The following is a 27,500-nucleotide window of genomic DNA, read 5'->3' on the forward strand; positions in this document are numbered from 1 at the left end:
TACTGTTGTTTTTCGACATATAAATAATACAAATACAAAATTAAGTGCAACCAAATTGCTTTATGTTAAATGAGCAGTGGTTTGACCTGCAACTTCTCCTACAATATTATATCAGAGGCAAGTCACAACAAATGCAAACGCCACAACCCAACAACTTATAGCCAAAACACAACAACTAAAAGCGAAAACACAAAAATATAAAGATGAATGGGAAGTGACAGCGCTCAAAGATATAATGAACCAAGTTGGAAAAGGAAGTGAAGTGTAAATAACTTAATTTTTACTTTTTCAATAATACTAATATATTATGTCCGTTACATTATTTTCAATCTTCTACCTCAGGAAGTTCATCTGTCACCATAACTTGCTCCGCTGTCACATCCCTCACATCTACCCTTTGTGGCTTAAGAGTTGTGTTGTGTTGTTTGTATTTGTTGTAGCAGAAAAGTAATAACCAGTTCATTCTCACAAACCTGTTCTAAATTCTGGTCCACCCTTTGAGGTTGTGACTCCTGGATCATCATTGGGCTGTATTAGTCTGCTGTAAACACCAGGAGACACAAACAGGCTGGTTACATAACATCATATTTATGAGTTGGGACAGCCAAAATAAACCTGATTACTTTTTTTTTTTTTTTTTTTTTTTTTTAAATATTAGTTGCTGCCACCAGATGACCCGAATCCCTATCGCACCAGGAAAAAGGACCTCATCTCTGTCTTGGGCCTTAGGTCCGGGCTTGGTCTGATACAGATCCTAACCTAATAGGTAAGCTTTTGGACCTACAGTCGTGGTCAAAAGTTTACACACACTTGTAAAGAACATAATGTCATGGCTGTCTTGAGTTTCCAATCATTTCTACAACTCTTATTTTTTTGTGATAGAATGATTGAAGCACATATTTGTTGGTCGCAAAAAATATTCATGAAGTTTGGTTCTTTTATAAATTTATTATGGGTCTAATGAAAATGTGACCAAATCTGCTGGGTCAAAAGTATACATACAGCAATGTTAATATATCTGCAATAAGGCGCTTTTGGTAGCCATCCACAAGCTTCTGCTTGAATTTTTGACCACTCCTCTTGACAAAATTGGTGCAGTTCAGCTAAATTTGTTGGTTTTCTGACATGGATTTGTTTCTTCAGCATTGTCCACACGTTCAAGTCAGGACTTTGGGAAGGCCATTCTAAAACCTTAATTCTAGCCTGATTTAGCCATTCCTTTACCACTTTTGACGTGTGTTTGGGGTCATTGTCCTGTTGGAACACCCAACTGCGCCCAAGACCCAACCTTCGGGCTGATGATTTTAGATTGTCCTGAAGAATTTGGAGGTAATCCTCCTTTTTCGTTGTCCCGTTTACTCTGTAAAGCACCGGTTCCATTGGCAGCAAAACAGGCTCAGAGCATAATACTACCACCACCATGCTTGACGGTAGGGTGGTGTTCCTGGGTTAAAGGCCTCAATTTTTCTCCTCCAAACATAACGCTGGGTATTGTGGCTAAACAGTTCAATTTTTGTTTAATCTGACATCACATGGACAAAGATAAGACCTTCTGGAGGAAAGTTCTATGGTCAGATGAAACAAAAATTGAGCTGTTTGACCACAACACCCAGCAATATGTTTGGAGGAGAAAAGGTACTATTATGCTCTGGGCCTGATTTGCTGCTAATGGAACTGGTGCTTTAAATGGGACAATGAAAAAGGAGGATTACCTCCAAATTCTTCAGGACAACCTAAAATCATCAGCCCGGAGGTTGGGTCTTGGCCGCAGTTGGGTGTTCCAACAGGACAATGACTCCAAACACACGTCAAAAGTGGTAAAGGAATGGCTAAAGCAGGCTAGAATTAAGGTTTTAGAATGGCCTTTACAAAGTTCTGACTTGAACGTGTGGACAATGCTGAAGAAACAAGTCCATGTCAGAAAACCAACACATTTAGCTGAACTGCACCAATTTTATCAAGAGGAGTGGTCAAAAATTCAACCAGAAGCTTGCCAGTGGGAACCAAAAGTGCCTTATTGCAGTGAAACTTGCCAAGGGACATGTAACCAAATATTAACATTGCTGTATGCATACTTTTGACCCAGTAGATTTGGTCACATTTTCAGTAGACCCATAATAAATTCATAAAAGAACCAAACTTCATGAATGTTTTTTGTGACCAACAAGAATGTGCTTCAATCATTCTATCACAAAAAATAAGAGTTGTAGTAATTATTCGAAACTCAAGACAGCCATGACATTATGTTCTTTACTAGTGTATGTACATGTTTGACAACGACTGTATAAAGTGCTGTTTATCGAAGGAAATTGTTTTATTGTAGAACCGGTATTGAAGTAAATACCTTTCACTTTGAGTTCGGCGTGGACCAGGTTTATGGGGAACATTGTAGACTTTGTTGTGGTCTCCAGAAAACAAAGACTGCGGTGGCGGTAGCTTTTTCGACACGCCTGGTTTTAATCGTTCTTGTGCTTGAAAACAAAAGAAATGAGACAAAGCAGAAATAGCTTGTTGTGAAGTTAAGGTCAACATGTTTGCATACCTTCTGCATGTCCAGCAAGAGGAGGTAAAGTGGTGAGAGACGTTGCCCTGAGAAGACGCGCCCGTGTCCCCGTCAGCCCCCGGTTTGTGTCCACTGATTCAGTGGGAGGTTTGGGAAAAGACTTCGAAACCTCATCCTTACCGGGAATTGCAGTCCTGGACTTCTGTTGTGGAACCAGACACATTACACCAGGGGTGTCAAACTCATTTTAGCTCAGGGGCCACATAGAGGAAAATCTATTCCCAAGTGGGCTGGACGATAACTTAAAAATAAAGACAACTTCAGATTGTTTTCTTTGTTTAAAAATAGAACAAGCAAAATCTGAAAACATTCAAATCATAATGTTCTTGGTTTTTTACACTTACCGGTACATGTTGCTGCTCATAGTAGTCTATCTTCATTTGTTGTGATTTATAATTTCTGAATAAATTACCGGTATGTGATAATGTTCATCAGTCAAATAGGTGTGAGTCTGGCAGAGTTTTAAAATGCTCTCATCGGTGTAAAATTTTAATATATCAGAAGATGTAATAAATAGTAATATCAAAATCAAATTACAGCATGTTGTTAATGTCATTTACTAATTTTCCTTAACTGATGTACTAACATCATGTGGTTTATTCTGTACATATGTAGTAGTATCATCTACAACAAAACCTGTGAATTTGGACTCATTTCATGAATCGCACATGAAGTTAGAAGGGGATACATGTTATTTCAGCATATTTATGTGCGCCCAGATGATGTGTCCCCAGTCCTCTATCTCAGTGTTTTTCAAACTTTTTTGAGCCAAGGCACATTTTTTCCATCGAAAAAATACGGAGGCACACCACCAGCAGAAACGTTAAAAAATTAAACTCCACCAGGTTGTCTTTTTTTTTTTAAGTTTGTTGTTGTTTTCCTGTGTGTAGTGCTTTAGTTCCTGTCTTGCACTGTTATTTTGGTGGCTTTTCCTGTTGTGTTGGTGTTTTCCTGTAGCAGCTTCACGCCTTTCTTGGAGTGCTATTGCCTGACCTGCTTTTTATTGGCAAACAAGACTATTTCAGTTGTGTGGACGATTTCCTTCTTTGTGGGGACATTGTTGATTGTCATGTCATGTACGGACACACACTGTAAGTCTTCAGTGTGTGTCGTCCAGCATTATGTTTTTGTTTACTTTGTAGCCAGTTCAGTTTTACCTTTGTTTTGCATAGCCATCCCTATGCTTCATTGCCTTTTCCTTTCCCTTTTGTTCATTTTTGGTTTAAGCTTCACATACCTTTTTACCTGCACGCTGTCTCCCGCTGTGCTCTGCATATTGGGATCACGACAAACCATCCTCAATGCGTTCCGACTTCCACAAAGCAATGAACTACCTGCTGCCACCTACCGAAATGGAGTACTACATGGTTACCCTGCCAAGCTCTATACGGCACATTATTTGCAGATTATAATTATTGATTTGCAAAAAATATTTTTCGGACCAATTAGGCGAAGTTGCATCATTTCCCGCAGCACACCAGACAATATCTCACGGCACACAGGGGCGCAGTGGTTGAAAAACACTGTTATAGCACATAGCTCCGCCCCCTCTGAAGTCAAGCGCACTCCTGCGGAAGGGGATACAAATAATTGCTATTGTGTCATCCAGTGGACATATTTAGAAGAGCATTTTTTTCATTAAGAATTCCATCTAATTTTTGTAGTCCTAAAATAATCTCGCGGGCCGGATAAAATCTGTTCGTGGGCCTGATCCGGCCCACGAGGCCGTACGTTAAACACCCCTGCATTACACTATCAGTGTGTTGGTTGTGGAAGGATGCGGGTAAGAGGTCACTCACGTGTTCTAAGGGAGATAGGTGAGACCCTGATGTTGGCCGGGATTCTGAGACATCAAAACTTTGTGCGTGAAGACTGTGAAGATTGAGAAAATGATTTAAAAAAGTGACCTATCAGTAACTTCAGAAGATTGGGACCAACCTGAAGGTAGATGAAGGTCTGCTGTTGTGGTCTGCACGGACAGGGCTTGCAAAAAGTTGCCTTTGTCCATCTCTAGGAGTGCAAGGTCTCTGGGTGGACTGGGCTCGTAGGATGCGTCTTGCTTCGCTTACTATTTCCGCACTTGTTTTCAAGGAGGGGTGCCTCCTCGGCAGAAAAGGCCCACACAGCTCATATTTTCTCTCCATGGCGCCCGTCAGACCGCTGTGGTGTTAGCTAAGTGGTTTTCGCTTCATTGTGAACGTTTGAGGACTGTACTTATTTTGTTGGTGGGGCTAACTTCAAGAAAGAGAAAAGAACGAAAGAGAAGTTATCGATATATCAGAGACATGACATGGATGGATACAAAAAAAGGAATGGATTTCCGACTAGAAGGATATACTCAATTCCATTAATAGAGTCAATAAGAATGGAGGCGGAGTTGCGGTGTATGTGATGAAGGACTAATTTAAAACATTTGTATGCTCGTACAACACTAAAAACCTTTAGCATATCAGTATGTGGAATTACATTATGGAATGGATTAAGTAAAGAAGTTAGACTTAGACTTAGACAAACTTTAATGATCCACAAGGGAAATTGTTCCACACAGTAGCTCAGTTATGGAAAGTGTAAGGATGGAAAGGACAATGCAGGTATAAAATAGACTAAAAATGTACAACGTAAGTTAAACATTGTACTGATATGATCCAGTTTGAGAGGTTGTTCAAATAACAGTGCTTACAAAGTACAAAGAAGAAGAATTATGAGAAATACCTTCAACCTTATTGAAAATTGGATATTCTTAATCTCAGTATGTTTATCATGACTGACTTAATTACTATTACAAGAACTGCTGTATTAATCATTCACTGATGTTAATGTGCTACAAAAAGAAGTCAGTAAATGGATGTATGTATTTGTAAACGCTCTCAAGTGGGAAAAAGGTAGGATTAAATAAGCTTTGCTTCTTCCTACTCCTTTTCGTACATGATGTAAAGATAAATGATATGAAATTGTGTGATGTATTATGCTGTAAGTGTGTTCATGTTCGAAAAAACTATAAAGAAAGAAAGAAAGAAAGTAAGTAAGAAAGAAAGAAAACCACATACTTCGTTTTGGGATGGATAACTCGGAGTGAAGGCGAAGTTCCGCAGTGTGCTCCGTCTCCATGGTGACCACATGTTGCTGTGGTAGCGAGCACAAACAAACACGAACAATAGAATAAATGTTGACGTTAAACGGACACAATTTGCTGCGGTATGACAGAAAAACAACAAAAATAAGATTTTTAAAACTTACCGTGCACACTGGGCAAAAGTCTGCTGAGGTCCTTTGTGTTAGAAGTCGTCTTCCAGTAAACAAGACAAATGGTACATGACTCCGGTAATAGTTACGGTTTTAATGTCCCGTCAAATAATTTCTGTTTGTAAATCCATTGTCCTGTAATATTGTGTTGAAACGATAAAACATAATTACAAGCAGTGTTTAAAATATTCCGCTACGAACTGACAGCAGTCTTCAACAGTTGTGATGTCATCACTGCTCGTCGGAAGCACGTGACTTAACTTTTTTTATTTTTTTATTTTTTTATTGAACAAACATACATTTATAATACACACAAAAGTCAAGGCACTTTCAACATCAAGGAAAGAAAACAAAAGCAAATACAGATAGAGTATTAAATATGAATAATCATAAAAAATATATATATAAAAAAAAAAAGACAAGGTCTATCTGAATCACTTTAAATGTTTTTAACAAATATATCAATTTAAGGGCTTTTGTACTCTTAATCATTCTCCATAACTTGATTGATAATTGTAAACCATTAAGCCAATTAGAAAATGTAGGCCTTACTTTCATAAATCGACATTTATGTAGAAAAAAATTGGCCTGGAGCATAATAATGTTGACAAACATTTCTATGTTACAGTCGTTTATAAAAATACCCAATTTGATCTCTTCTGTAGTGAATGGGGACATCTCCACACCCTTGTTTCTCAGCCAAACGTTACTTAACCGGACGCGAGGAAATCGATATCACTTCAATATTAATCGTCATGACTCATGTTCAGCTATTGGTTTACAAGTAAGTAGTAGAAATTGTAATGACAGGACTCGTTCTCAGTGGTAGCCAAGCTACATTTAATGTTTGCACAATCTAATAAGAATATGTTGATCATTATTCATTAGATTATAAATGAAACATTCATAACATGACATGTGAAAGTACAGATCAGCACTCATTTTATCTTGTGTAAATAATTGGTGTTTTATTGAGGGTATTAAGAAATAACATGGAAAAGTGAACTAAGAAGACTCAACTGTATTGTGAACCTCTACAAACGACAACATTTGCAAGGAATGATTACAAATTAACTATTTTGTGACTTGTGAGCAGCCAATGAGGTTAAATGTCCTGAATACTGAGGCATTGAGGTAGATCAACACGATGGTGATGGTGTTATCCTTGATTACAGTTGTTCTAAGACAAAAAAAAAACCTACACTCACACACAATTGTTTTAGTGCAATAGCCCGATTACAATCAGTATTTCAAAAAGCACAGACACTCCGCATGTCTCTTCCTACTCCAGGCTGCATGCTTTCCTGATGTCATTTGGGTGTTCCAAGGAAGCTCGGACAAACTGATCGAACACACGCTCCATGTAACTCTCTCCACGCGGGAACCAGCCTTCCATGAAGGCTATGTGTCCACCATGGGATGTCATCAAAAGTGCCACATTTGACAGGTCCTGGGCTATGGTGAAGGGGATGTCTGAAATGGAAGGAAGTAGAATTAGATTTGGTCAGTAGTAACAGTCAGTGCTCATCCTGTAAAACTGACAGTGTTGTGGAGAGAAGGGGTCGTCGGCTGCATTGAGACACAAGATGGGCACGGCGATATGAGGCAGTTTTTTGTCCGGGCTTGCATCGTAGTAGTATTCTGTGCATGTTTCGTAGCCAAACAGCAGCGTGGTAAAGCGTTCATCAAATTCCCGAATAGTGCGAGCCTTTGAAGAGAATGAAGATGAAAAACATTTGGAGACTGAACATATGAAGGTTAAGAAATTTGTTCTACCTGGATGACATTCTCAATGTCCACTACTTTCTCCAGAATCTTCCTGTGCCTGGAAGACATAGTCCAACCGATTTATTAACAGGAGAGAACATTTTCCAAGGACACCCCCCCATCACCCTATAGCAGGGGTGTCAAACTCAAATACAGAGTGGGCCAAAATTTAAAACTGAACAAAGCCGCGGGCCAAGGTTGAACAAATTAACCTTTTTGATAGAGACCCAAACAAGTTTTGCATTAAATATTGAACAAGCCAGGCTTATATAACTTTATAGTGACATGCAAAATCGAGTTTCAAATAATAATAATAATAATTAAAAAATATCAATGGCATATCAGATACAATTTAAATAAAAATTTAATGCCTGTTTTCTATTTGCAGCAATCTGAGGTAAATATCAACATTAACTTTTTCCACAGGCTAATAAATTTGAAAATAAAATAATGAATAAACCAACCATTCAGGACTTTAAACTGCTCAGTTTGCAACACACTGATCTAATCTGATGTGCCCAAGCCAGATACCTGCCATATTTTCTTGGATGCTAGTTCATTAATGTCGGGGCTCAGGCTTTGAGCTGAGGCAACCTTCATTATCGAACGAAGGTGTTCATCAGTCATTATATCTCGTATTCCACAGTCTTGGGGACGTGCCTTACAGGCACTGCTTTTAACGTCCTCTACGAGCTGACGTCACGTCCGCTTTTCATCCCTTCTAACAACGTGCCCGCCCAGTCACAAGATATGAGCGGCTCCTGTACACACGTAAATGCAAAGCATACTTCATCAACAGCGATACAGTTTACACTGAGAGTGGCCGTATAAGCAACTTTAACATTGTTAGAAATATACATTTTGGGAGAACATCCGCACAGTAACACAACATAAACACAACAGAACAAATACCCAGAACCCTTTGCAGCACTAACTCTTCCAGGACGCTACAAGGTGTGTGTATGTGTGTGGTGGGGGGGTGGGGGGGGGGGGGGGGGGGGGGGGGTGGGGGGGGGGGGGGGGGGTTTGGAGGTAGCGGGGGTGTATATTGTTTTATACTGGCACCCTCAGTGTAACCTCTATCGCTGAAGATCAAGTATGCGTTGCATTCACTTCTGTGTGCGTGCCAAAGCCGCACATATTATGTAACTGAGCCAGCACTCATTGGACTGGACGAAAAGGGGACGTTACAATTCTCGGGAGGGGCACTGAAATTTGGGAGTCTCCCGGGAAGTTTGGCAAGTATGAGAATTAGCGGTGTACCGCGGCACCGCCGCTGTATATAATCGGCGGGCCAACTCTAGTGTTAATTTGATATCGCCTCACGGGCCAAGTGAAATTACACAGCCAAATTTGGCCCGCGGGCCAGAGTTTGACACCCATGCCCTGTAGTCTGGTATTTTTTTTTTTTAAATTTGTTTTCGTCATAAAAAAATACAATCATGTGTGCTTACGGACTGTATCCCTGCAGACCGTATTGATCTATATTGATATATAATGTAGGAACCAGAAATATTAATTATAGAAAGAAACAACCCTTTTGTGCAAATGAGTGTGAATGAGTGTAAATGGGGGAGGGAGTTTTTTTGGGTTGGTGCACTAATTGTAAGTGTATCTTGTGTTTTTTATGTTGATTTAATAAAAAAAAAAGTTTTATTTTTTTTTATTTTTTTTTATTTCTTGTGCGGCCCAGTACCAATCGATCCGCGGCCCGGTGGTTGGGGACCACTGGTTTAGATGACCTTAATTTCGCTAACAAGTTCTCTATATGTATTTTTTTAATGCAGAAAATGAAAGTGACAGTTTTTCCCATGATATCAATTAGTTTTAGAGCAATTGGCAGATAACTAATTGTACTTGGCACACCCCTTTCCATCGCCATAATATATGCCGCCCCCTCTTGGTGTGATGTCATCTTGCAGAACTGGAGCCCATTTCCCCTTATATACAGTGTGGATAAAGGCAAGCAAAACTGTTATTTTGATCACTTTATGGCAAGTTTTTGTTACCCTGGTCCATGAATACTTCAACACTAATGGTTAGCAGTATGAGCAAAAATTAAATATAAAAAATGGTAATATAACCACAGCCTTCTTGAATGTTTTTTTTATTTTATTTTTTTTACACGATTGAATTAATGCACGTTTCTCTAATTTGTATTCTCCTACCCAGACTCACCCACCCCATGTAAAGGAAGTTGTGAATGAAGGCATTGTCCATGTGATTAATTTAAGTAATGGGGCAGCCTTCGCCATGATGCCTTTGTTGGTTGTGAAAATAGTGCAACATGGGATTTTCTTAACACTTGTGATTCATTGAAGTCATTGAAATCTGTGGAAAAAACGATAACACTTTAAATGTGCAAACGTTGTATTTATCCAGGCAGTGTTTGTCGTGTGTCTGTTGTCATGGTGATTTGATCACGCACCACATCATCTTCTCACTGGCTTGATGTAACTGTAAATTCGACTTTGTTTCACTTGTACTAGCCACCCTGATGTTTTGTGTGATGTTAAGAATTCTGTTTCGTACAAATGTTTGCTTATGTGTGTGTGTGTGTGTGTGTGTGTGTGTGTGTGTGTGTGTGTGTGTGTGTGTGTGTGTGTGTGTGTGCTTGAGAAGCTGATGGTTTGACATTACCTGTCAAAAAATAAATAAAATCGATAACATATTTCAGTTATTTTGTTTGTTATAATTTTTTGTTGATCATTGTGTTCAATAAAGCAATTCATGATGACCACTTCCTCGTCCTTTATATTGCATCTGTAAGAGTAGACATTATTGCTATTATATAGTCGCAAAGTTCAATGATGACCACACGGTCCAGACGAAATCATTAAGAATTGAACGTCTGTCTTGCTAATACTTGGTAATTAAGTTAAGTTAAAATACCAATGATTGTCACACACACACTAGGTGTGGTGAAATTTGTCCTCTGCATCCCCTTGTTCACCCCCTGGGAGGTGAGGGGAGCAGTGGGCAGCAGCAGTGCCGCGCCCGGGAATCATTTCTGGTGATTTAACCCCCAATTCCAACCCTTGATGCTGAGTGCCAAGCAGGGAGGTAATGGGTCCCATGTTTATAGTCTTTGGTATGATTTGGCCGGGGTTTGAACTCACAACCTACCGATCTCAGGGCGGACACTCTAACCCAGACCTGGGCATTCTGCGGCCCGCGGGCCACATCCGGCCGGCCCTTTGTGCGTCCCTGTCCGGCCCGCGTGAGGCCAATCATAAATTACAAAATAAATTTAAAAAAGTATCTATGTCGAGTGTGCAATACAACGGTGCTGCTTTTGTTTTGAAAAGCGTTATTTGTATTACTTCCGTGTAGACGTTTGCGCGTGGGTGAATGTGAACAGCGGCAATCACAAATTACAAAATAAGGTTTAAAAAACATCTATGTCGTGCGCGCAATACAACTGTGCTGCTTTTATTTTGAAAAGTGTTATTTATGGACATATGTCTGGGTGTAACCTGTGAGTGAAGGTGCACAGCTACAAGTGATGCACGGTTTACCCCCGAGACGCTAAAAAGAGAAAAGTTGATGACGAATGGCGTGTTTTCAACAAGACATGGACTGCCAAGTATTTCTTTACAGAAATTAAAGGTAAAGCCGTGTGCTTAATTTGTGGTACACAGGTTGCTGTGTTTAAAGAATATAATTTGAATCGCCACTACAAGACGAAGCACCAGGAAAATAACCGGAATCTGTCTGATGAAGAGCGCGCAAGGGAGGCTGATGCGTTGATGGTAAAATTGCAAACCCAACAAGGACTTTTTGCCATATTTCACACCCCCAGAATGCAGCTGTCAGGACAGGTTTCGTCATTTCTCACAAATTCGCCAGAAAAAGTAAGGCGTTTTCTGATGGAGAGTTTATTAAGGAGTGCTTATTGGACTCTGTTGCGCTGATATGCCCTGAAACTTGGAGCTTCAGCTGAAGAACAGAACGGCCGACTTTGACTGTTTTTCGCTGGCTTTGCATGAGAGCTGTGATGTACGTGACACCGCCCAGCTGCTCATCTTCTTACGTGGGATAACTGCTGACTTTCAAATCACGGAGTAGCTGGCAGCCATGCAGTCAATTAAAAAGGGACAACCACAGGTAATGACTTGTTCACATAGGTAAATGCGTGTTTAGACATATGAGGACTGATATGGTGTGACAACAGATGGTTGTCCAAATCTGACGGGGAAAAATGTTGGACTTTTAAAGAGGATGCAGGATAAACTTTAAATTAACACGGTGCAGAAATTGACATTTTTGCATTGTATTATACATCAGGAAGTGTAGCGTAAGACAGTGTTAAAAATAAAACCATCAAAAGCAATCTGCTTTTGTATAAAGTTAAGTTAGGTTAAATGAAAGTATTATTCTTATTATTAATAATAATAATAATTATTATTATTATTATTATTATTATTATTATTTATCTTACGGTATATCAAAAATAATATTGAGCAAAATTTAATTGAAATATTGTCGATGTGGCCCTCCAGCAGTGCTCAGGTTGCTCATGCGGCCCCTGGTAAAAATTAATTGCCCACCCCTGCTCTAACCACTAGGCCACTAGTAGTGAATATGCAGGTCACGAGATGTAAATGGAGTATTGTTGGCATTTTTTGAGTTTTTTTAAGAAGGCTCTATAAACGCAATAGAGGACTCCTATTTGCTTCATTTGTAGCCACCTCATACTTGCCGTATATTAAAAATTAGAATGCATAAGGAAGGATTGCATATGTGATCTTGTCTTACAAAGTGATTGTGAATGATAGGCACAATTCCCCCCCAAAAAGTGCTGTTCCCTTTTAAACTGACCTGAGGACAGCTTTACACAGTCCGAGTGTGAGTTGTCTGTTGAAGAGCAGCCAGTTAAGACGTTCTTCCATGGAGATAGCGGACTTTTGTGCATCCCAGGGGACGGAGATGGTCAAACCCGCCACCATCCCGGACTCCGACCCCTTACGGCCCAAGTAGTTCAGCAGTATCATGCTGCACATGCAAAAAAGAAGGATCAGTAAGCAAGACAATAATAATAATATCAAGTATTAGGCAAAGACTGAGACAATTCACCCTCCCAAAGAGACACCAGCACCAAAGATGGGGGCTTGTGGGTAGAGGCTTTTGACATGGCACACCACATGCTCTAGATCTGAAGTGTTGGCGGCACAGAATGTTTTCGGGGTCTGAAGAACAGGAGGAGAGACGATACAAATAATGTAAGCAGTACATTTGCTGACTAGTTTCAACAGCGAATGAACACACTTAGACTAGCAAACTGTTAAAATCATAATTAAATGTATTGACTGGGCCAAATTAAATTAAAGGAGGCAATGGAAACATTTCTAGAAAATAATTGATATTTTACAGTATTTTACTGTAAAATATGTATACTAGCACAAATAAATGAAAATATTATGGAGCTCTTAAAAGGGATATGGGGGATTTTTTTTTTTTTATATGTATCTCGTGCTTACGCAAAAGTTTCTCGTGCGCACAAGATGTTTTCCCGTGAGCACAAGAAACATACTGTATAGGGACTATGTTTCTTGTGCGCACAAGAAACTATCTCGTGCTCACGCAAAAGATTCTCGTGCGCTCGAGATGTCTCGTGAGCACAAGAAACATAGTCCCTATATGTTTCTTGTGCTCACGGGAATACGTATCGTGCGCTCGAGATAAGTTTCTCGTGCACACGAGATACATATCTAAAAAAATGTTTTCCCCCACGTCCCTTTCGGGGCTCCATAATATTTTCATTTATTTGCGCTAGTATACATTTGTTATAATTTATTCTTGTATACAGTACAGGCCAAAAGTTTGGACACACTTTCTCATTCAATGGGTCTTCTTTACTTTCATTGTAGATTGTCACTGAAGGCATCAAAACTATGAATGAACACATGTGGAGTTATGTACTTAACAAAAAAAGGTGAAATAACCGAAAACATGTTTTTTTCGAGTTTCTTCAAAATAGCCACCCTTTGCTTTGATTACTGCTTTGCACACTCTTGGCATTCTCTCGATGAGCTTCAAGAGGTAGTCACCTGTAATGGTTTTCACTTCACAAGTGTCATAGTTTTGATGCCTTCAGTGACAATCTACAATGTAAATAGTCATGAAAATAAGAAAACACATTGAAATGAGAAGGTGTGTCCAAACTTTTGGCCTGTACTGTATATATATTTACTCTATTATTTGTGGAGCTTATCGCAGAATGTTTTATATCTAAAAAATATATTTTACAGTTTCAAAATTGTAATTGTCTAAAAATTCCAACTTTATTTTTGCAATTTGACTTTGATTAAGAATACGTCATTCTCGCAAAATTAGTACTCATTGTTGGTAAGGATTCTTTCTGGTATTTACCTATTAAGTTTCATGCACGTTGCATGGTAGTTTGTTTTGTGAGAGCTGTTTTTAACATGTCTTTTGTCCTGTTTAGTTAAATAAACAAAATATAAGAAATAGCTCCCAGTATTAATTGCTAACTATAACAGTATTGTTTAATTATTACCACTCTTTTTGATAATATTAGTTAACAAGAGTTCTTACAAGCAGCTCTTCGCCTCCAAAGCCTCTGTTGTTGAAGACCACACATCTAGAAGCACAGGATCTTTTTTTTATCATATAACACTTCTTGCCCATTTTAGAAATATAAATAGAACAAGTATTACTGGCCAACCTGTAGCCATGCCTGGTGGCCTGCTTGATAGCATGGAGCACATAAGATTGCTGGCTGTTCCCCGTCAAGCCGGGAAGGAGAAGCACCGTGGGCCGGGTGGAGGATTCTGGGTAGGCGGTGCTGGCATCATTGTCCACCCAGTCAAGAGATATCTGACCACCATCAGCTGTGCAGATCCGCGTACTGTGTGACAACACAATGTTACAATCAAGGAGGAACAATCCTGACAAGGCAGATTTGAACCAACTTGCGATAAGTGACGGCAGGTCTGGACTTGATGAAGTAGGAGACCACCGTTTGAAGACGGCCTCCCCAGCACCACGGCGTTGGACTGAAGCGCTCTGTCACCACGGGACAGTGCTGGTGGAGGAACTCGCGGAAAGCCTCGCTGCACACCAGAAGGGGCCTCTGAAAAGAAGAGACACCATTTATTTAATTTTCACTGCAGACATTGGTAGTAAGACAGGGGTCGGCAACCCAAAATGTTGACAGAGCCATATTGGACCAAAAATACAACAAAAAAATCTGTTTGGAGTCGCAAAAAATTAAAAGCCTTATATAAGTGTTATAATGAAGGCAACACATGATGTAAGTGTCTATACTAGCTATGTTAGCCTACTATCAAAGGCTGACACAAATCTTTGTTGACAGAAATGTTGTATTTTAATTTTTATTCTACAGATTTTTGCAACATTGGGAATCATTAGTAAAATGGAGGCTTCTCACAGGATGAGATAACTTCTGGAAATGGCTGGCTCAGAATGGCCAAAGGTATAGATGTGTGTGTCCAAGTTTAAGGAAACGGCAGGCTGACTTCTTCTAACGGATTTATAACAATCTTTGCGAGCTGGGTAACGTTTGCTGTGGTCTGGAACAAGACGGCACACAAACAACACAGTAATGCAGCCAATATTAGATACCACCATCACCACCTTAGAAAACACTTGGCTCTCCAAGTACCACCACAGTGACCAACGTCAAAATACAGTAGCATGGTAGGCCTAAGTATTCATTAAAAACAAGGCAGAGGTTTTATTTAATAAGTATATTATACACAGTTTGAACAGTAACACCGTGTTTAAAAATAGGAAAATAAAAAAACTGTACTTTAACCAAGTGATTATTTGGTGTACCACTAGATGGTGCCCGTGTACCAGTTTGAGAACCCCTGGTTTATTAATGCATCTGACAAATTTACAACTAATTCAGAAGAGAAAGTCTTGTCTAGCATGAGGCAAATCAGGTAGGTTAGGATAGTGCCATCATGGACAAAGGTAATATGAAATGAAACTAGAAGAGGCAATTCCTGAAGGAATTGCGTGTGATGCACCAATGCTGAGGTTGAACTGAAATCCTGGAATTTTTTTTAGAACTGTTGAAGTAGAGCACATCATTCCCAAAGAGGCGGAATATTTTGAAGTTGGAACAGTTTGAATCAGATGAAAAATGTGGGAGTTGTAGAACTTTGAAAAATGTCCCATTTATTTCAATGGCAATTTCCAAAAATTTGGGAATTTCGGGAACAGCGGAATTTTTTTTGAGAATGGTAAAAAACGAATGGTCTGAATGAGTTCAAATGGTTGGTGCTGGAATTTTTTTGAATCGGTCGAGAAATGTTGAAGTAGTAAGGTGTTGAATTGAGAAATGGTATTACGGAATTCCTGGAATTTCGGGAAAACCGGGAATTTTTCCTGTTCAAAAACAACTTAGTTTTTTTGTCCTGATTAAGAGGAATGTTTTGACGGAGGATTAGTTGAAGTGGGTTGCAAAATGTGGGAGGAGTAGTCGCCAGAAAAAGGGGTTGAAAATAGGGCTTTGGAAAACCAGGAATTCTGGAAAATCCTGGAATTTTTTTTAAACCTAGAAAAGGGGTTGTTTGAATTTCCAGGATGGTGTAATGTGTTGAAGGTGGAATGGTTTGAATAGCTTGAAAAATGTGGAAATGGTGGAAGATTGAAAAATGGGAAAAATGTCCCAGAAAACCTGGAATTTTGGGAAAACTGGGAATTTGTCAAGGGAAAGCCCGCGATTCCTGAATAGGCTGAACAGTTTGAAGTCGAAATGGTTTGAATGGGGTGAAAAATGTGGAAGGTAGAGCGCGCCAAAATCTAGAGAAGAAGAATAATAATAAATAGATGCATTTTGGTGTAGAAAACCATGTGTGTGAATGCTTTGGAGCATTCACACAATAACACAGTACAACTTAAGAGAACCTACCTGAAAATCCATCCATCCATTTTCTACCGCTTATTCCCTTTTGGGGTCGCAGGGGGCGCTGGAGCCTATCTCAGCTACAATCGGGCGGAAGGCGGGGTACACCCTTGACAAGTCGCCACCTCATCACAGGGCCAACACAGATAGACAGACAACATTCACACTCACATTCACACACTAGGGCCAATTTAGTGTTGCCAATCAACCTATCCCCAGGTGCATGTCTTTGGAGGTGGGAGGAAGCCGGAGTACCCGGAGGGAACCCACGCAGTCACGGGGAGGACATGCAAACTCCACACAGAAAGATCCCGAGCCCGGGATTGAACCCAAGACTACTCAGGACCTTCGTATTGTGAGGCAGATGCACTAACCCCTCTTCCACCGTGCTGCCCCCTACCTGAAAATATCTGAGAAATTATTATTATTATTTTTTTTTAAACAAAATACTTTGCCGCGCCACACCAGTGTGCCGTGAGATACAGTCTGGTTTGCTGTGGGAGATTATGTAATTTCACCTTGTAGGAGCCAAATAGAGAGCCATACTTGATTTATGTTTATTTTATTATTTTTGAGTGATTGATGTGTGTATGTCAGTGTGTACCCTTTGCAGGTGGTGAAAAGTTCCCACGCAAGCCTATAAGGGGCAGGAGCGTGCTGGGCGCGTGATTTGGCAGTTGGGCACCAGCATACCGTCTTTGACCTCACCTGTCTGTAGACCTCGGCTCATTCATTTTGTTTCCCGAGTATTCTGTTCCTTGATTTTTGTAAATAAAACAATCTTCAATTGCGCTGCTGGATCAGTTTGAATTAGTGGATGGATAGCGGGAAAAGGAAGAATTCGTGACAAGGAAGGCTGTGTATATGGTGTGAGTCAGACAAGATGCCCACGCCACAAGTGGAACAAACATTTGAAACAAAGGGGTTATAGGAACAATCACTTTCAGTGTTTTATGCCACTTCACACCTATTTGGGTTAAAAATATTTTATCCATCCATCCATTGATGCTGTCTGGAGCTCGGCAGATTAACTGTGTAATACTCTTCCATATCAGTAGGTGGCAGTTAGTAGCTAATTGCTTTGTAAATGTCTTATCTAATGCTTAAACCAAAAGTAAACAAAAGGCGAGTGCCCCTAAAAAAGGCATTGAAGCTTAGGGATGACTATGGAAAATGAAACTAAAATTGAACTGGCTACAAAATAAACAAAAACAGAATGCTGGACAACAGCAAAGACTTACAGCGTGTGGAGCAGACGGCGTCCACAAAGTAAAACCGTACATGACATGACAATCAACAATTTCCACATAAAGAAGAATAGCGTCCGCACAACTGAAATACCGGTAGTCTTGATTGTTAAACAAAGCAGGTGCGGGGAATAGCGCTCAAAGGAAGACATGAAACTGCTACAGGAAAATACCAACAAAACAGGAAAAACCACCAAAATAGTAGCGCAAGACACAGGGGCGTCACTAGCTTTTAAGGACAGGGGGGGGGCTTAGCCCCCAGGAGATGTACAGGATGCGAGCGAACGTAGGGCACGAGCACAAAACTTCACAAACGGCTAACAAAGACTTAGAAATTATTCATTGTTATTATTGTTATTATTTCAGTTGGGTTATTTTCAATCTGTGTTCAGTACAACAACAAACATGGGTTTGCACAGTGACATTTTGTTTACAGCATCAACAAGAAACAATTACTTGCATGATCCTTCAAGATACACTGAAACACAATGAAAGTCATGGCATTAGCCTCTATGTTATTCATTCACAACATAGAGGCTAATGCCACGACTTTAGCTTACAATACAATAATTGTTAGTTCCCAAATATTTTGAAGTTGCACAGATTACATTTTGGGCACATATGTGACTAAAATGGTTGTAAATTCAAGCCCTGGAAATATTACTTAATTACTTGAATTAAAGTAATATCTGGATCGGGATAATTTGGCTTATATATAATATATATATATATATATATATATATATATATATATATATATATATATATATATATATATATATATATATATATATATATATATATATATATATATATATATATATATATATATCTATTATGGCAAGCCGTTAAGGAAATAAAATATATATGGAAGTCTGAATAGAAATGAAAAACGTTTATATATACTGTACATAAGAAAGACTTAGAGTCCGTCTGCTGATCTGAAAAAGAGCCAAAGCTGTCAAAAAGCTGAGGGACCATCTTCAAAGTGCAATGCTGAAACAAATAATGCAAACAATAAAATGTAACTTACAGGGTTTGAGATTAACGTAGTCCTGTCGTCCCGGAGACAGTAAAAAAAATGCACGGGACGAAATGAAATGCTCCCCGGGACAATGGCTTTTAACCATTTTTTTTCTTTTACTTTTTATGTATTTATTCATTTTACATTTTATATTAAATGTCTTGGTTTTTCCTCCCTCTGAAAATCCTATGAAGTGTAACAAGCCATCCTATAATAATACAACAGTAATGTAACAATACAATAAAACAAATATATTTAATTATGTTTTTTTCATTCTTTTAACAATAGGCTAATGTATATTACTTTATATAGATTCTACAAGAAACACAAAACTTAAAAATGTTACCGTGGACGCCCCTGCTTATTTCAGCAAGACAATGCCAAGCCACGTGTTACATCAACATGGCTTCATAGTAAAAGAGTGCGGGTACTGGACTGGCCTGCCTGTAGTCCAGACCTGTCTCCCATTGAAAATGTGTGGCACATTATGAAGCCTAAAATACCACAACGAAGACCCCCGGACTGTTGAACAACTTAAACTGTACATCAAGCAAGAATGGGAAAGAATTCCACCTGAGAAGCTTAAAAAATGTGTTTCCTCAGTTCCCAAACGTTTACTGAGTGTTGTTAAAAGGAAAGGCCATGGAACATAGTGGTGAACATGCCCTTTCCCAACTACTTTGGCATGTGTTGCAGCCATGAAATTCCAAGTTAATTATTATTTGCAAAAAATAAATAAAGTTTATGATTTTGAACATCAAATATCTTGTCTTTGTAGTGCATTCAATTGAATATGGGTTGAAAAGGATTTGCAAATCATTGTATTCCGTTTATATTTACATCTAACACAATTTCCGAACTCATATGGAAACGGGGTTTGTATATGCCACACTGTGAATCCACACCAAACAAGAATGACAAACACATTTCGGGAGAACATCCGCACTGTAACACAACATAAACACAACAGAACAAATACCCAGAATCCTTTGCAGCACTAACTCTTCCGGGACGCTACAAAATACACCCCCGCTACCACCAATCTACCCCCCCCCCCCACACACACACACACACCTTGTAGCGTGCCGGAAGAGTTAGTGCTGCAAAGGGTTCTGGGTATTTGTTCTGTTGTGTTTATGTTGTGTTACAGTGCGGCTGTTCTCCCGAAATGTGTTTGTCATTCTTGTTTGGTGTGGATTCACAGTGTGGCGTATATTTGTAACAGTGTTAAAGTTTTTTATTCAGCTACCCTCAGTGTAACCTGTATCGCTGTTGATGAAGTATGCGTTGCAGTCAATTGTGGGAGCGTACAAAAGCCGTGCATGTTATGTGACTGGGCCAGCACTTGTTGGACTGGCTGAAAAGCAGACGTGACGATTTTCGGGAGGGGCGCTGAAGTTTGGAAGACTCCCGGGAGGGTTGGCAAGTATTAGAATTAGCGGTGAATGAGGTGTTACCGCGGCACGGCTGCAATATATAATCGGCGGGCCAGCTTTAGTGTTAATTTGATATCGCCTCAAAGGCCATGTGAAATTACACGGCGGACCAAATTTGGCCCGCGGGCCAGAGTTTGACACCCATGCTGTAGAATAAAAGTATTTTTCAGCAGAACTGTTTGCATCGTCACTTTATTAAAGGTGGTTGATCTTAACAATTCAGAAAAAATCTGTAACATAACGGTATTTTTCTGTGGGGCGGTATAGCTCGGTTGGTAGAGCGGCCGTGCCATCAACTTGAGGGTTGCAGGTTCGATCCCCGCTTCCGCCATCCTAGTCACTGCCGTTGTGTCCTTGGGCAAGACACTTTACCCACCTGCTCCCAGGGCCACCCACACTGGTTTAAATGTAACTTAAATATTGGGTTTCACTATGTAAAGCGCTTTGAGTCACTTGAGAAAAAGCGCTATATAAATGTAATTCACTTCACAACTGCCAGCATTGTCACTTCATTAAAGGTGTTTGATTGTAATCATTTGGAAAAACTCTGTAGAATAAAGGTATTTTTCTACAGAACTGGTTGCAAGATGCAACCAGTTCTGTAGAAAAAAATCTGTAAAATTATATATTTTTCCGCAAAACGTTTCATGAAAATTTCTGTAAATATAATGCTTTTGATCATTATTTGGTTTACAATGTTTTACTTTAATGTTATGGTTTTCGTTTGGCAGCCATAGCTGCTAGTAGATGACCGTTTTTTTTACAGATTTTTTTTTTTACAGTGTATGAACAAGTCCAAGGACCGCAAGCAAGGTCGCAAAGAAAATGCGGACTGGATTTTGAGTGATGTGGGCATTTTCTATATGAACAAGTGCAATGGATTGGATATCGACGCACTAAAGGGGCTCTCTACCTTACGCTATATAAGTGAGGGGAAACTGAGTGAATAATGACAGGTTATCCATCCATCCATCCATTTTCTACCGCTTATTCCCTTTGGGGTCGCGGGGGGCGCTGGAGCCTATCTCAGCTACAATCGGGCGGGAGGCGGGGTACACCCTGGACAAGTCGCCACCTCATCGCAGGGCCAACACAGATAGACAGACAACATTCACACTCACATCCACACACTAGGGCCAATTTAGTGTTGCCAATCAACTTATCCCCAGGTGCATGTCTTTGGAGGTGGGAGGAAGCCGGAGTACCCGGAGGGAACCCACGCAGTCACGGGGAGAACATGCAAACTCCACACAGAAAGATCCCGAGCCCGGGATTGAACCCAAGACTACTCAGGACCTTCGTATTGTGAGGCAGATGCACTAACCCCTCTGCCACCGTGAAGCCCAATGACAGGTTATATGATTATTTATTTAAACTCTTATTCGGGCCACTTTATAATGAATATGTTGGCATGTATTTGTAAAAAAAAAAAAAAAATCCCCAAATTATTTAGGGGGGTTTAAGAATATAAAATAGGCCTAACAACGCTACACACAGGAAAACACCGAAAAACTCAAAATAAATCACGGCGTGATGTGACAGGTCGTGACACTTACTTTGAGACAAGAGCTATAGTGATGCATGCTTGGTTATGGTTTGAATTCATATCCATTAATTGCAACAATTACTTTTTACTGTCAATATCAACTATCGAGTTTACATTTTTAATGTGTTCTGCTGGCGGTGTACCCCTGCAAAAAATGTTCTATAGAATCTCTATAGAAATATATAGAACGCTATAGAATTTCGTCGGAATTTCTTTAGAACTGAAGATTCTATAGAATATGTATTCAAAATTCTATAGAAATTCTATAGACATCAGCTTCATGTGCTGGAAGGTCTTTTCACTGTTCTATAGAGCTGGGAATTCTATAGAATATCCTATAGAAATTCTATAGACATTACATTATCTGATGAAAAGTCCATAGATTGTTCTATAGAACTGGGCATTCTATAGAATGTCTAACAGAAATTCTATAGACATTACTTTATCTGCTGAAAGGTCTATAGATTGTTCTATAGAACTGGGCATTCTATAGAATGTCTAACAGAAATTCTATAGACATTATCCTTTATCTGCTGAAAGTTCTATAGATTGTTCCATGGAATAAAATTCTATAAAATGGCAGCAGCGCTATCACCATAGCATTGATTAATCTCATTAAGTTGATTCACCAGACTTGAGCTTGTTTTTTGAACAATGCAGGATGTCTCCCTCAATTATGAAAATGTTAATTTTGTATCATTCAAAATTGTGAGGTGTCATTTCAAGGCGGACACCCAGAACTTCGGCAGACTTTATTTTTAAAAGTATATTTATTCCAATAAATCAATTTATTTTTATTTTTAGAGTTTTTGAGTTATCTATAAGTAAAAAGTGTGAATATTTTCGTAACTTACTTTTTTATGTGATAAAATTAATTTTATTGGACTTCCAACATAAATTGATTTAGCAAAACTCAGTTCAAAGGTTTAAATCAGACCTAAAACGTCAGGACCCGCCCACGTACCTGCATGCAGCTGTGGAAGAACAAGCCCAGACACGTTTCTTCACGGAGCCCAATAGGAAAACACTTTACCGAACTCATGTAAGTAACAATTTATATTGTTAAAAGTCAGTATTTGCCAGGATTTAAATGTATACATTTTCAAAAGCATGGTGCAATGTTATATTTAGTTTACTACTTTTCCCGCCGTAACATTACAAACCCCCCCCCCCCCCCCCCCCCCAAACACGATAGATAGAACTGCTCTCGTTTTGTTATAAAATAACAAAACTGTTTTAAGGCTGCAATCACAACCAAATTCATGTATAGTTGGTAATAATCGCGTTGTATCAATGTTTCTCATATCCGACACTAATAAGTGCGAATATGTTTCAAATCAACTTTTTTTTTAAATTATTTATTTTTCCCCTTCGCGCTTGCCGTAGTTGCAAAGCAGATTTCGCGGGCAGTTTGAGTTGGTGATGGCGGCCACAACGTCCATGTTGACTTCACTCGCTCTTTCTAAGCTGCCCAAGTCACGTCGGAGTTCATTGACGGTAACTTTGTTGGCTTAAACATCACATTTAGGTTTAGGGTCTTCTAGGCGCGATGCGAGACGTCACAAGCGGGCTAACGTTGAGCCAAACAGCAGCTTCAAGGCACGGGCGGAAATGGTGAGCTAGCAAAACTAGCCTCATTTATTATTATTAGTAGTATTATTATCATCCCTCCATTGTTTGTAACGTCAGGCTTGTGTGATCACACAGAGAAGGAGTTTGGCCCCCAGTCAGGTCGCCAAACGGAAGCAAGGGGAGGATGATCATCGAGACGAAATATAGTATATTAACCATGCACGAGCGGTTCTCGAGAGAAGATGAATGGAGAAAATTGGGACAGTGATGAAGAAGTCCAAGTTCCATGGCCACTCAACAAAGCAGGAGGAAGGAAGCAGTCACAAACCAAATACGTGGCAAGAATTCTGAGATTTGGTGGTAATTAATAAACAGTTGAAAACTTTTCAATTCAATTCAGTAAAATGTATACGTTTTACCAGAAGTACATATAAATATAGATATATTTAATATAGATATATTTAATGTACTTCTGATTTTACACCTTGAACTTTCGACTTTGTTTATGTAAAGTTAAATTTAAATAATATAATTTTTTTTCTTCCATGATTGATAGTAATTTCTCATCAGTGCAGCCCTGGTATACTGAATGTTTCAATCTGCAATGCTGAGGTGATTGTCATGATAGTACAGACTTAACCTTGACAATTTTTTAATATGGCTGTAAGCCTGTAAATAAGGGAAAGTAAGGTGAAATTTGTTTCTCGCTGAGGTGAATTTCTGAATCATCAGAACTGTAGGTATACCAAAGTAATTTAGTGATAACAATCTGCTGCTGAAATGTATGACTAACTGTACAGTTTAATTTAGCTTAATGTGGCACATATTTGTTTTTACACAGAAGACACACGTGAACTGACGCCATATTTGAAAGCCGCTCAGGATGGCAAGGATGTACCCCTTACTGGTGATTTGGAATATGGCAGAGGCAAGAGAAACAAACAGCCAAAGTCTTGGTCATCAGACAGTGAGAGCAAGGATGAAAGTGTTGAGGAGACTATCTGACAGACAGCAGGTACTTTTATTTCAGTGGTGTTGTCGCGATATGACCGAAATAGTGTTGAAAGCGACGTTAAACGTTAATTCACTCACTCACTATTTCAGTGGTGTTTCAACTGTGTGAGGTTTTGTAGGATTCAATCCCATACTTTTGAAGTACCTTGTCAGTTTTTCTTTATCATAAAAGTTAATCAAATCATGTTTCATTGTAGGCTTTAAAGTTATTGAATATTTTGATTCAATTCGACCAACTCAGACAGAATAATATTCAAGACAAATTGAGGTGTTGACAGACTTTCTGCATGTACTCGAAAATCTATCATTTCTGCAAACATATTTCTTCACTTCAATGGCATATAAAAGAACTGAACACGTTTTCTTGTTAATCTTGATTTTTCAGAAGAAAAAGAGGAAAGTAAGCCGTACAGCTGTGGGATATGATGCTCGGGCACAATTGAAGGCCCAACTTGCTGCTGTGAGTACATGAATAGAATAGGATAGGATTTTATTGGTTAATCAAAGCACCCTCTCGAGGCAAACAATCACAAGTACCTAGCATTCATTTGAAATCGAGGACGTAAAAATTGCATCCCTGGCAACTGGTTTAAAACACAAGTTTATACTTTTACTTATATGAAAATAACACTACAAATACCTGATGAACAGTGCCTACTGTGTGAATGGCTTACTGCTACATGTACATGTAGCGTATTCAAATTAATGTGCCTACAAGGTTGCTTATACATGTAAAACTTATATGGTGCTGTCAGGGCCGTATCCAGGACAAATTGCTTCCGGAAAACATATGAGCGCCCAAATTAATCATAATACAAATTATTTCATTTGATTTACTATTTTGACATTTTCAGCTGGGAAGAACTTCACCGAAAGATACATGTACAGAAATGGAATCCCTGAAGAAGGAAGTCCTCCAGTTGAGAGAGGAAAACAAATCCCTTCGAGATGCATTGAGGGTTGTTGAAGGTAGGTTTTCTTATTCTAGAAGTATGTTATTGTAATTATCATAGGTTGATGGAAAATATGCTTACATGTCGATGTATGAAATAACTTTCTTATTACTGTATTTTCATCTAACTTTGGCCTACGGGTATTGTCGTCATGTACGGCTGTCCATCCGTCACCGCAATATTTACAGAATCGTTTCATGTACGGAAACCAAACTTGTTACATCTATTTATCTTAGTGTAACAAGAAGCCTATCGAAAATGAGTCGTCTCGGACAATATTTTCCAGAGTTATGCCCCTTTTTTCCAATAAAAATCCATTTATGATTTGGGATAATTTCAGAACTGTTGCATATACAACATCCTAAGTTGTGATGTCCTCCCCTCTAAATAAGGGGAGGACATATGGTACTTGTTTGTTTGTCTGTCTGTCCGTCCGTTTTTGTGTGTTTCTCTTATATTAGCAAGAGTTACGTCCCTTCCTTCTTGATATTTTGTCTCAGCTGGATATCTGATTAATACTTGACCGACAAATATTAAATCTTCGCGTGGTCAGGATGAATTAATATATATGGTTATATATATTTTTCATCTTTGATTGCTTCCTTACCATGTTTCCCTTGACTTGAACAAGATTCCTATCAAAATACCCTTACATTATGATAGCTGGGGTTAGAGCCGAGCGGTTTGGATATCGCCAGCTTCATGTTATTAATGTATTTTTTTTTTATTGTGTCTGCATCACAATGTATTTTTTTCTATTAAAGGACTTCCTGGCCTGCTAATGAAGATGGACGACTTATCACGTTAGGCAACAATACTATCAGCTCGACGTCCTGCTGTCGCTCTGCCAGAGAGGAGCTGGCCAACAGCAGCTTGACAGGAAAAAAATCCAATGCTTTTAAGGATAAGCATGAGAAACCAAAACTGGATGACAAGAAAGTGTCTGCTATTATTGGTGAGTATAAGTTAAATCAATCTGATTAAAACCATATCCACATCAGGGAAGTGGATCTGACCCTTTTCCTATCTCCAAGTCGTTCCGTGATCGTTTGGCATGAAGTATAGATATCCATAGCTTCCAGTCTGCTTGGTCCATGAATTGACTGCGAGATGTTAGTTTTGACAGATTTATAGGCATGGGTGGTCACATTAGCTTTGATCTCGTCGGAAACCAACATCAAGTGACAAAGCAAAAACCGCAGCGCACGGATATCTACACCTTTTTCTCGTTTGATATCTTATATCGGCATTCTCCGCCTTACTATTTAACAACTAGCGTCGGGAATTTCCGTGAGTTCTGCTGCAAGTTGAGAAGTGAACGACTTTTAGATAGGGAATGTGTCAGATCCCCTTCCCGATGTGGATATGGTTTCAATCAGATTGAAGTTAAATATTTTTATTAGAATTCTATTAATGCACTTTCGTGATTGTTCGAACGCCATTGGGGACACCCATCAAGTACACAACAAGATTCACAAGAAAGTGAAATCCTGAAAATAATTTGAAAAATATTTCACACACTGAATGGATTTTCTATATAGCTAATGAATAGTGTACATGCACTGTCAGAATTTTGATACAGATTTGTTGCAGTTCGTAAAGCCTGGCATGATTGCACCACATATGATTTTGTGTGCGTCAAGCAGTGCAAGTGCCTTACAGCATAGAAACGCGTGATATGCAATGTATGCAGTGTGTTGACTATCCATTGCATTGATTAAATGATAGACATCACTCTCTTATCGAGCTGAAAAATGCCATAGTGTAACTCATTGCATGACAGCTAGTGTCTTGGTGTCTGCAGACACTAATTCTGGTATATTTTATTGATCTTTCAGATTTTGTGAAGAAGCTCCATCCCTCAAGTGAAGCAAATGTGATAAAGAAAATCATTGGAGTGAAACTGAACATTGCGCAGAAAATGGGAAAAAAAGAAGGCCTCAGAAACAAATTCTGCTGGACGTCTAACCGTCTCTAACAGTCGGGGAAGCGCGGTGATCATGTTGATTTATGCTGCTGACATTTATTTATTACGTCAAGATTTGAGTTACATGTATATAATAAATACAAGTCAACATTCATTCAACTGCAATATTTGTCTTTCTCCATTGCCAGTGTTAGACCACAGATTTTGTAGAATGCCTGCCCAATCATTTCTACATCATTCTGAATCGTATTCCACAGAAAGCCATTCCATAGGAGCCTGTTCTATAGAACTACTCTTTAGAACTTTCTT

General features: G+C 39.2%; 2 protein-coding genes across 2 annotated transcripts in view; both read right to left on the reverse strand.

The window, feature by feature from the left end:
• Window positions 1-6,012, reverse strand: part of armc2 (armadillo repeat containing 2) — a 28,115-nt gene extending 22,103 nt beyond the window's left edge. The window contains exons 1-7 of the mRNA XM_061929745.2: window positions 5,801-6,012; window positions 5,611-5,686; window positions 4,502-4,798; window positions 4,363-4,435; window positions 2,543-2,705; window positions 2,345-2,471; window positions 474-541 (exon numbers count right to left, since the gene is read on the reverse strand). Of these exons, the coding sequence (XP_061785729.2) occupies window positions 474-541; window positions 2,345-2,471; window positions 2,543-2,705; window positions 4,363-4,435; window positions 4,502-4,707 (637 nt within the window). The 5' untranslated portion in view covers window positions 4,708-4,798; window positions 5,611-5,686; window positions 5,801-6,012. The remainder of the gene's footprint in view (window positions 1-473; window positions 542-2,344; window positions 2,472-2,542; window positions 2,706-4,362; window positions 4,436-4,501; window positions 4,799-5,610; window positions 5,687-5,800) is intronic.
• Window positions 6,013-6,122: 110 nt separating this feature from the next.
• LOC133576396 (uncharacterized) overlaps window positions 6,123-27,500 on the reverse strand; it is a 52,916-nt gene continuing 31,538 nt past the window's right edge. Inside the window, exons 12-19 of the mRNA XM_072912207.1 lie at window positions 14,509-14,667; window positions 14,262-14,444; window positions 14,132-14,177; window positions 12,650-12,762; window positions 12,395-12,568; window positions 7,583-7,631; window positions 7,349-7,514; window positions 6,123-7,279 (exon numbers count right to left, since the gene is read on the reverse strand). Coding sequence (XP_072768308.1) covers window positions 7,089-7,279; window positions 7,349-7,514; window positions 7,583-7,631; window positions 12,395-12,568; window positions 12,650-12,762; window positions 14,132-14,177; window positions 14,262-14,444; window positions 14,509-14,667 — 1,081 coding nt within the window. The 3' untranslated portion in view covers window positions 6,123-7,088. The remainder of the gene's footprint in view (window positions 7,280-7,348; window positions 7,515-7,582; window positions 7,632-12,394; window positions 12,569-12,649; window positions 12,763-14,131; window positions 14,178-14,261; window positions 14,445-14,508; window positions 14,668-27,500) is intronic.

This window comes from Nerophis lumbriciformis, linkage group LG34, assembly GCF_033978685.3.
Source record: "Nerophis lumbriciformis linkage group LG34, RoL_Nlum_v2.1, whole genome shotgun sequence".
Classification (NCBI taxonomy): Eukaryota; Metazoa; Chordata; class Actinopteri; order Syngnathiformes; family Syngnathidae; genus Nerophis; species Nerophis lumbriciformis.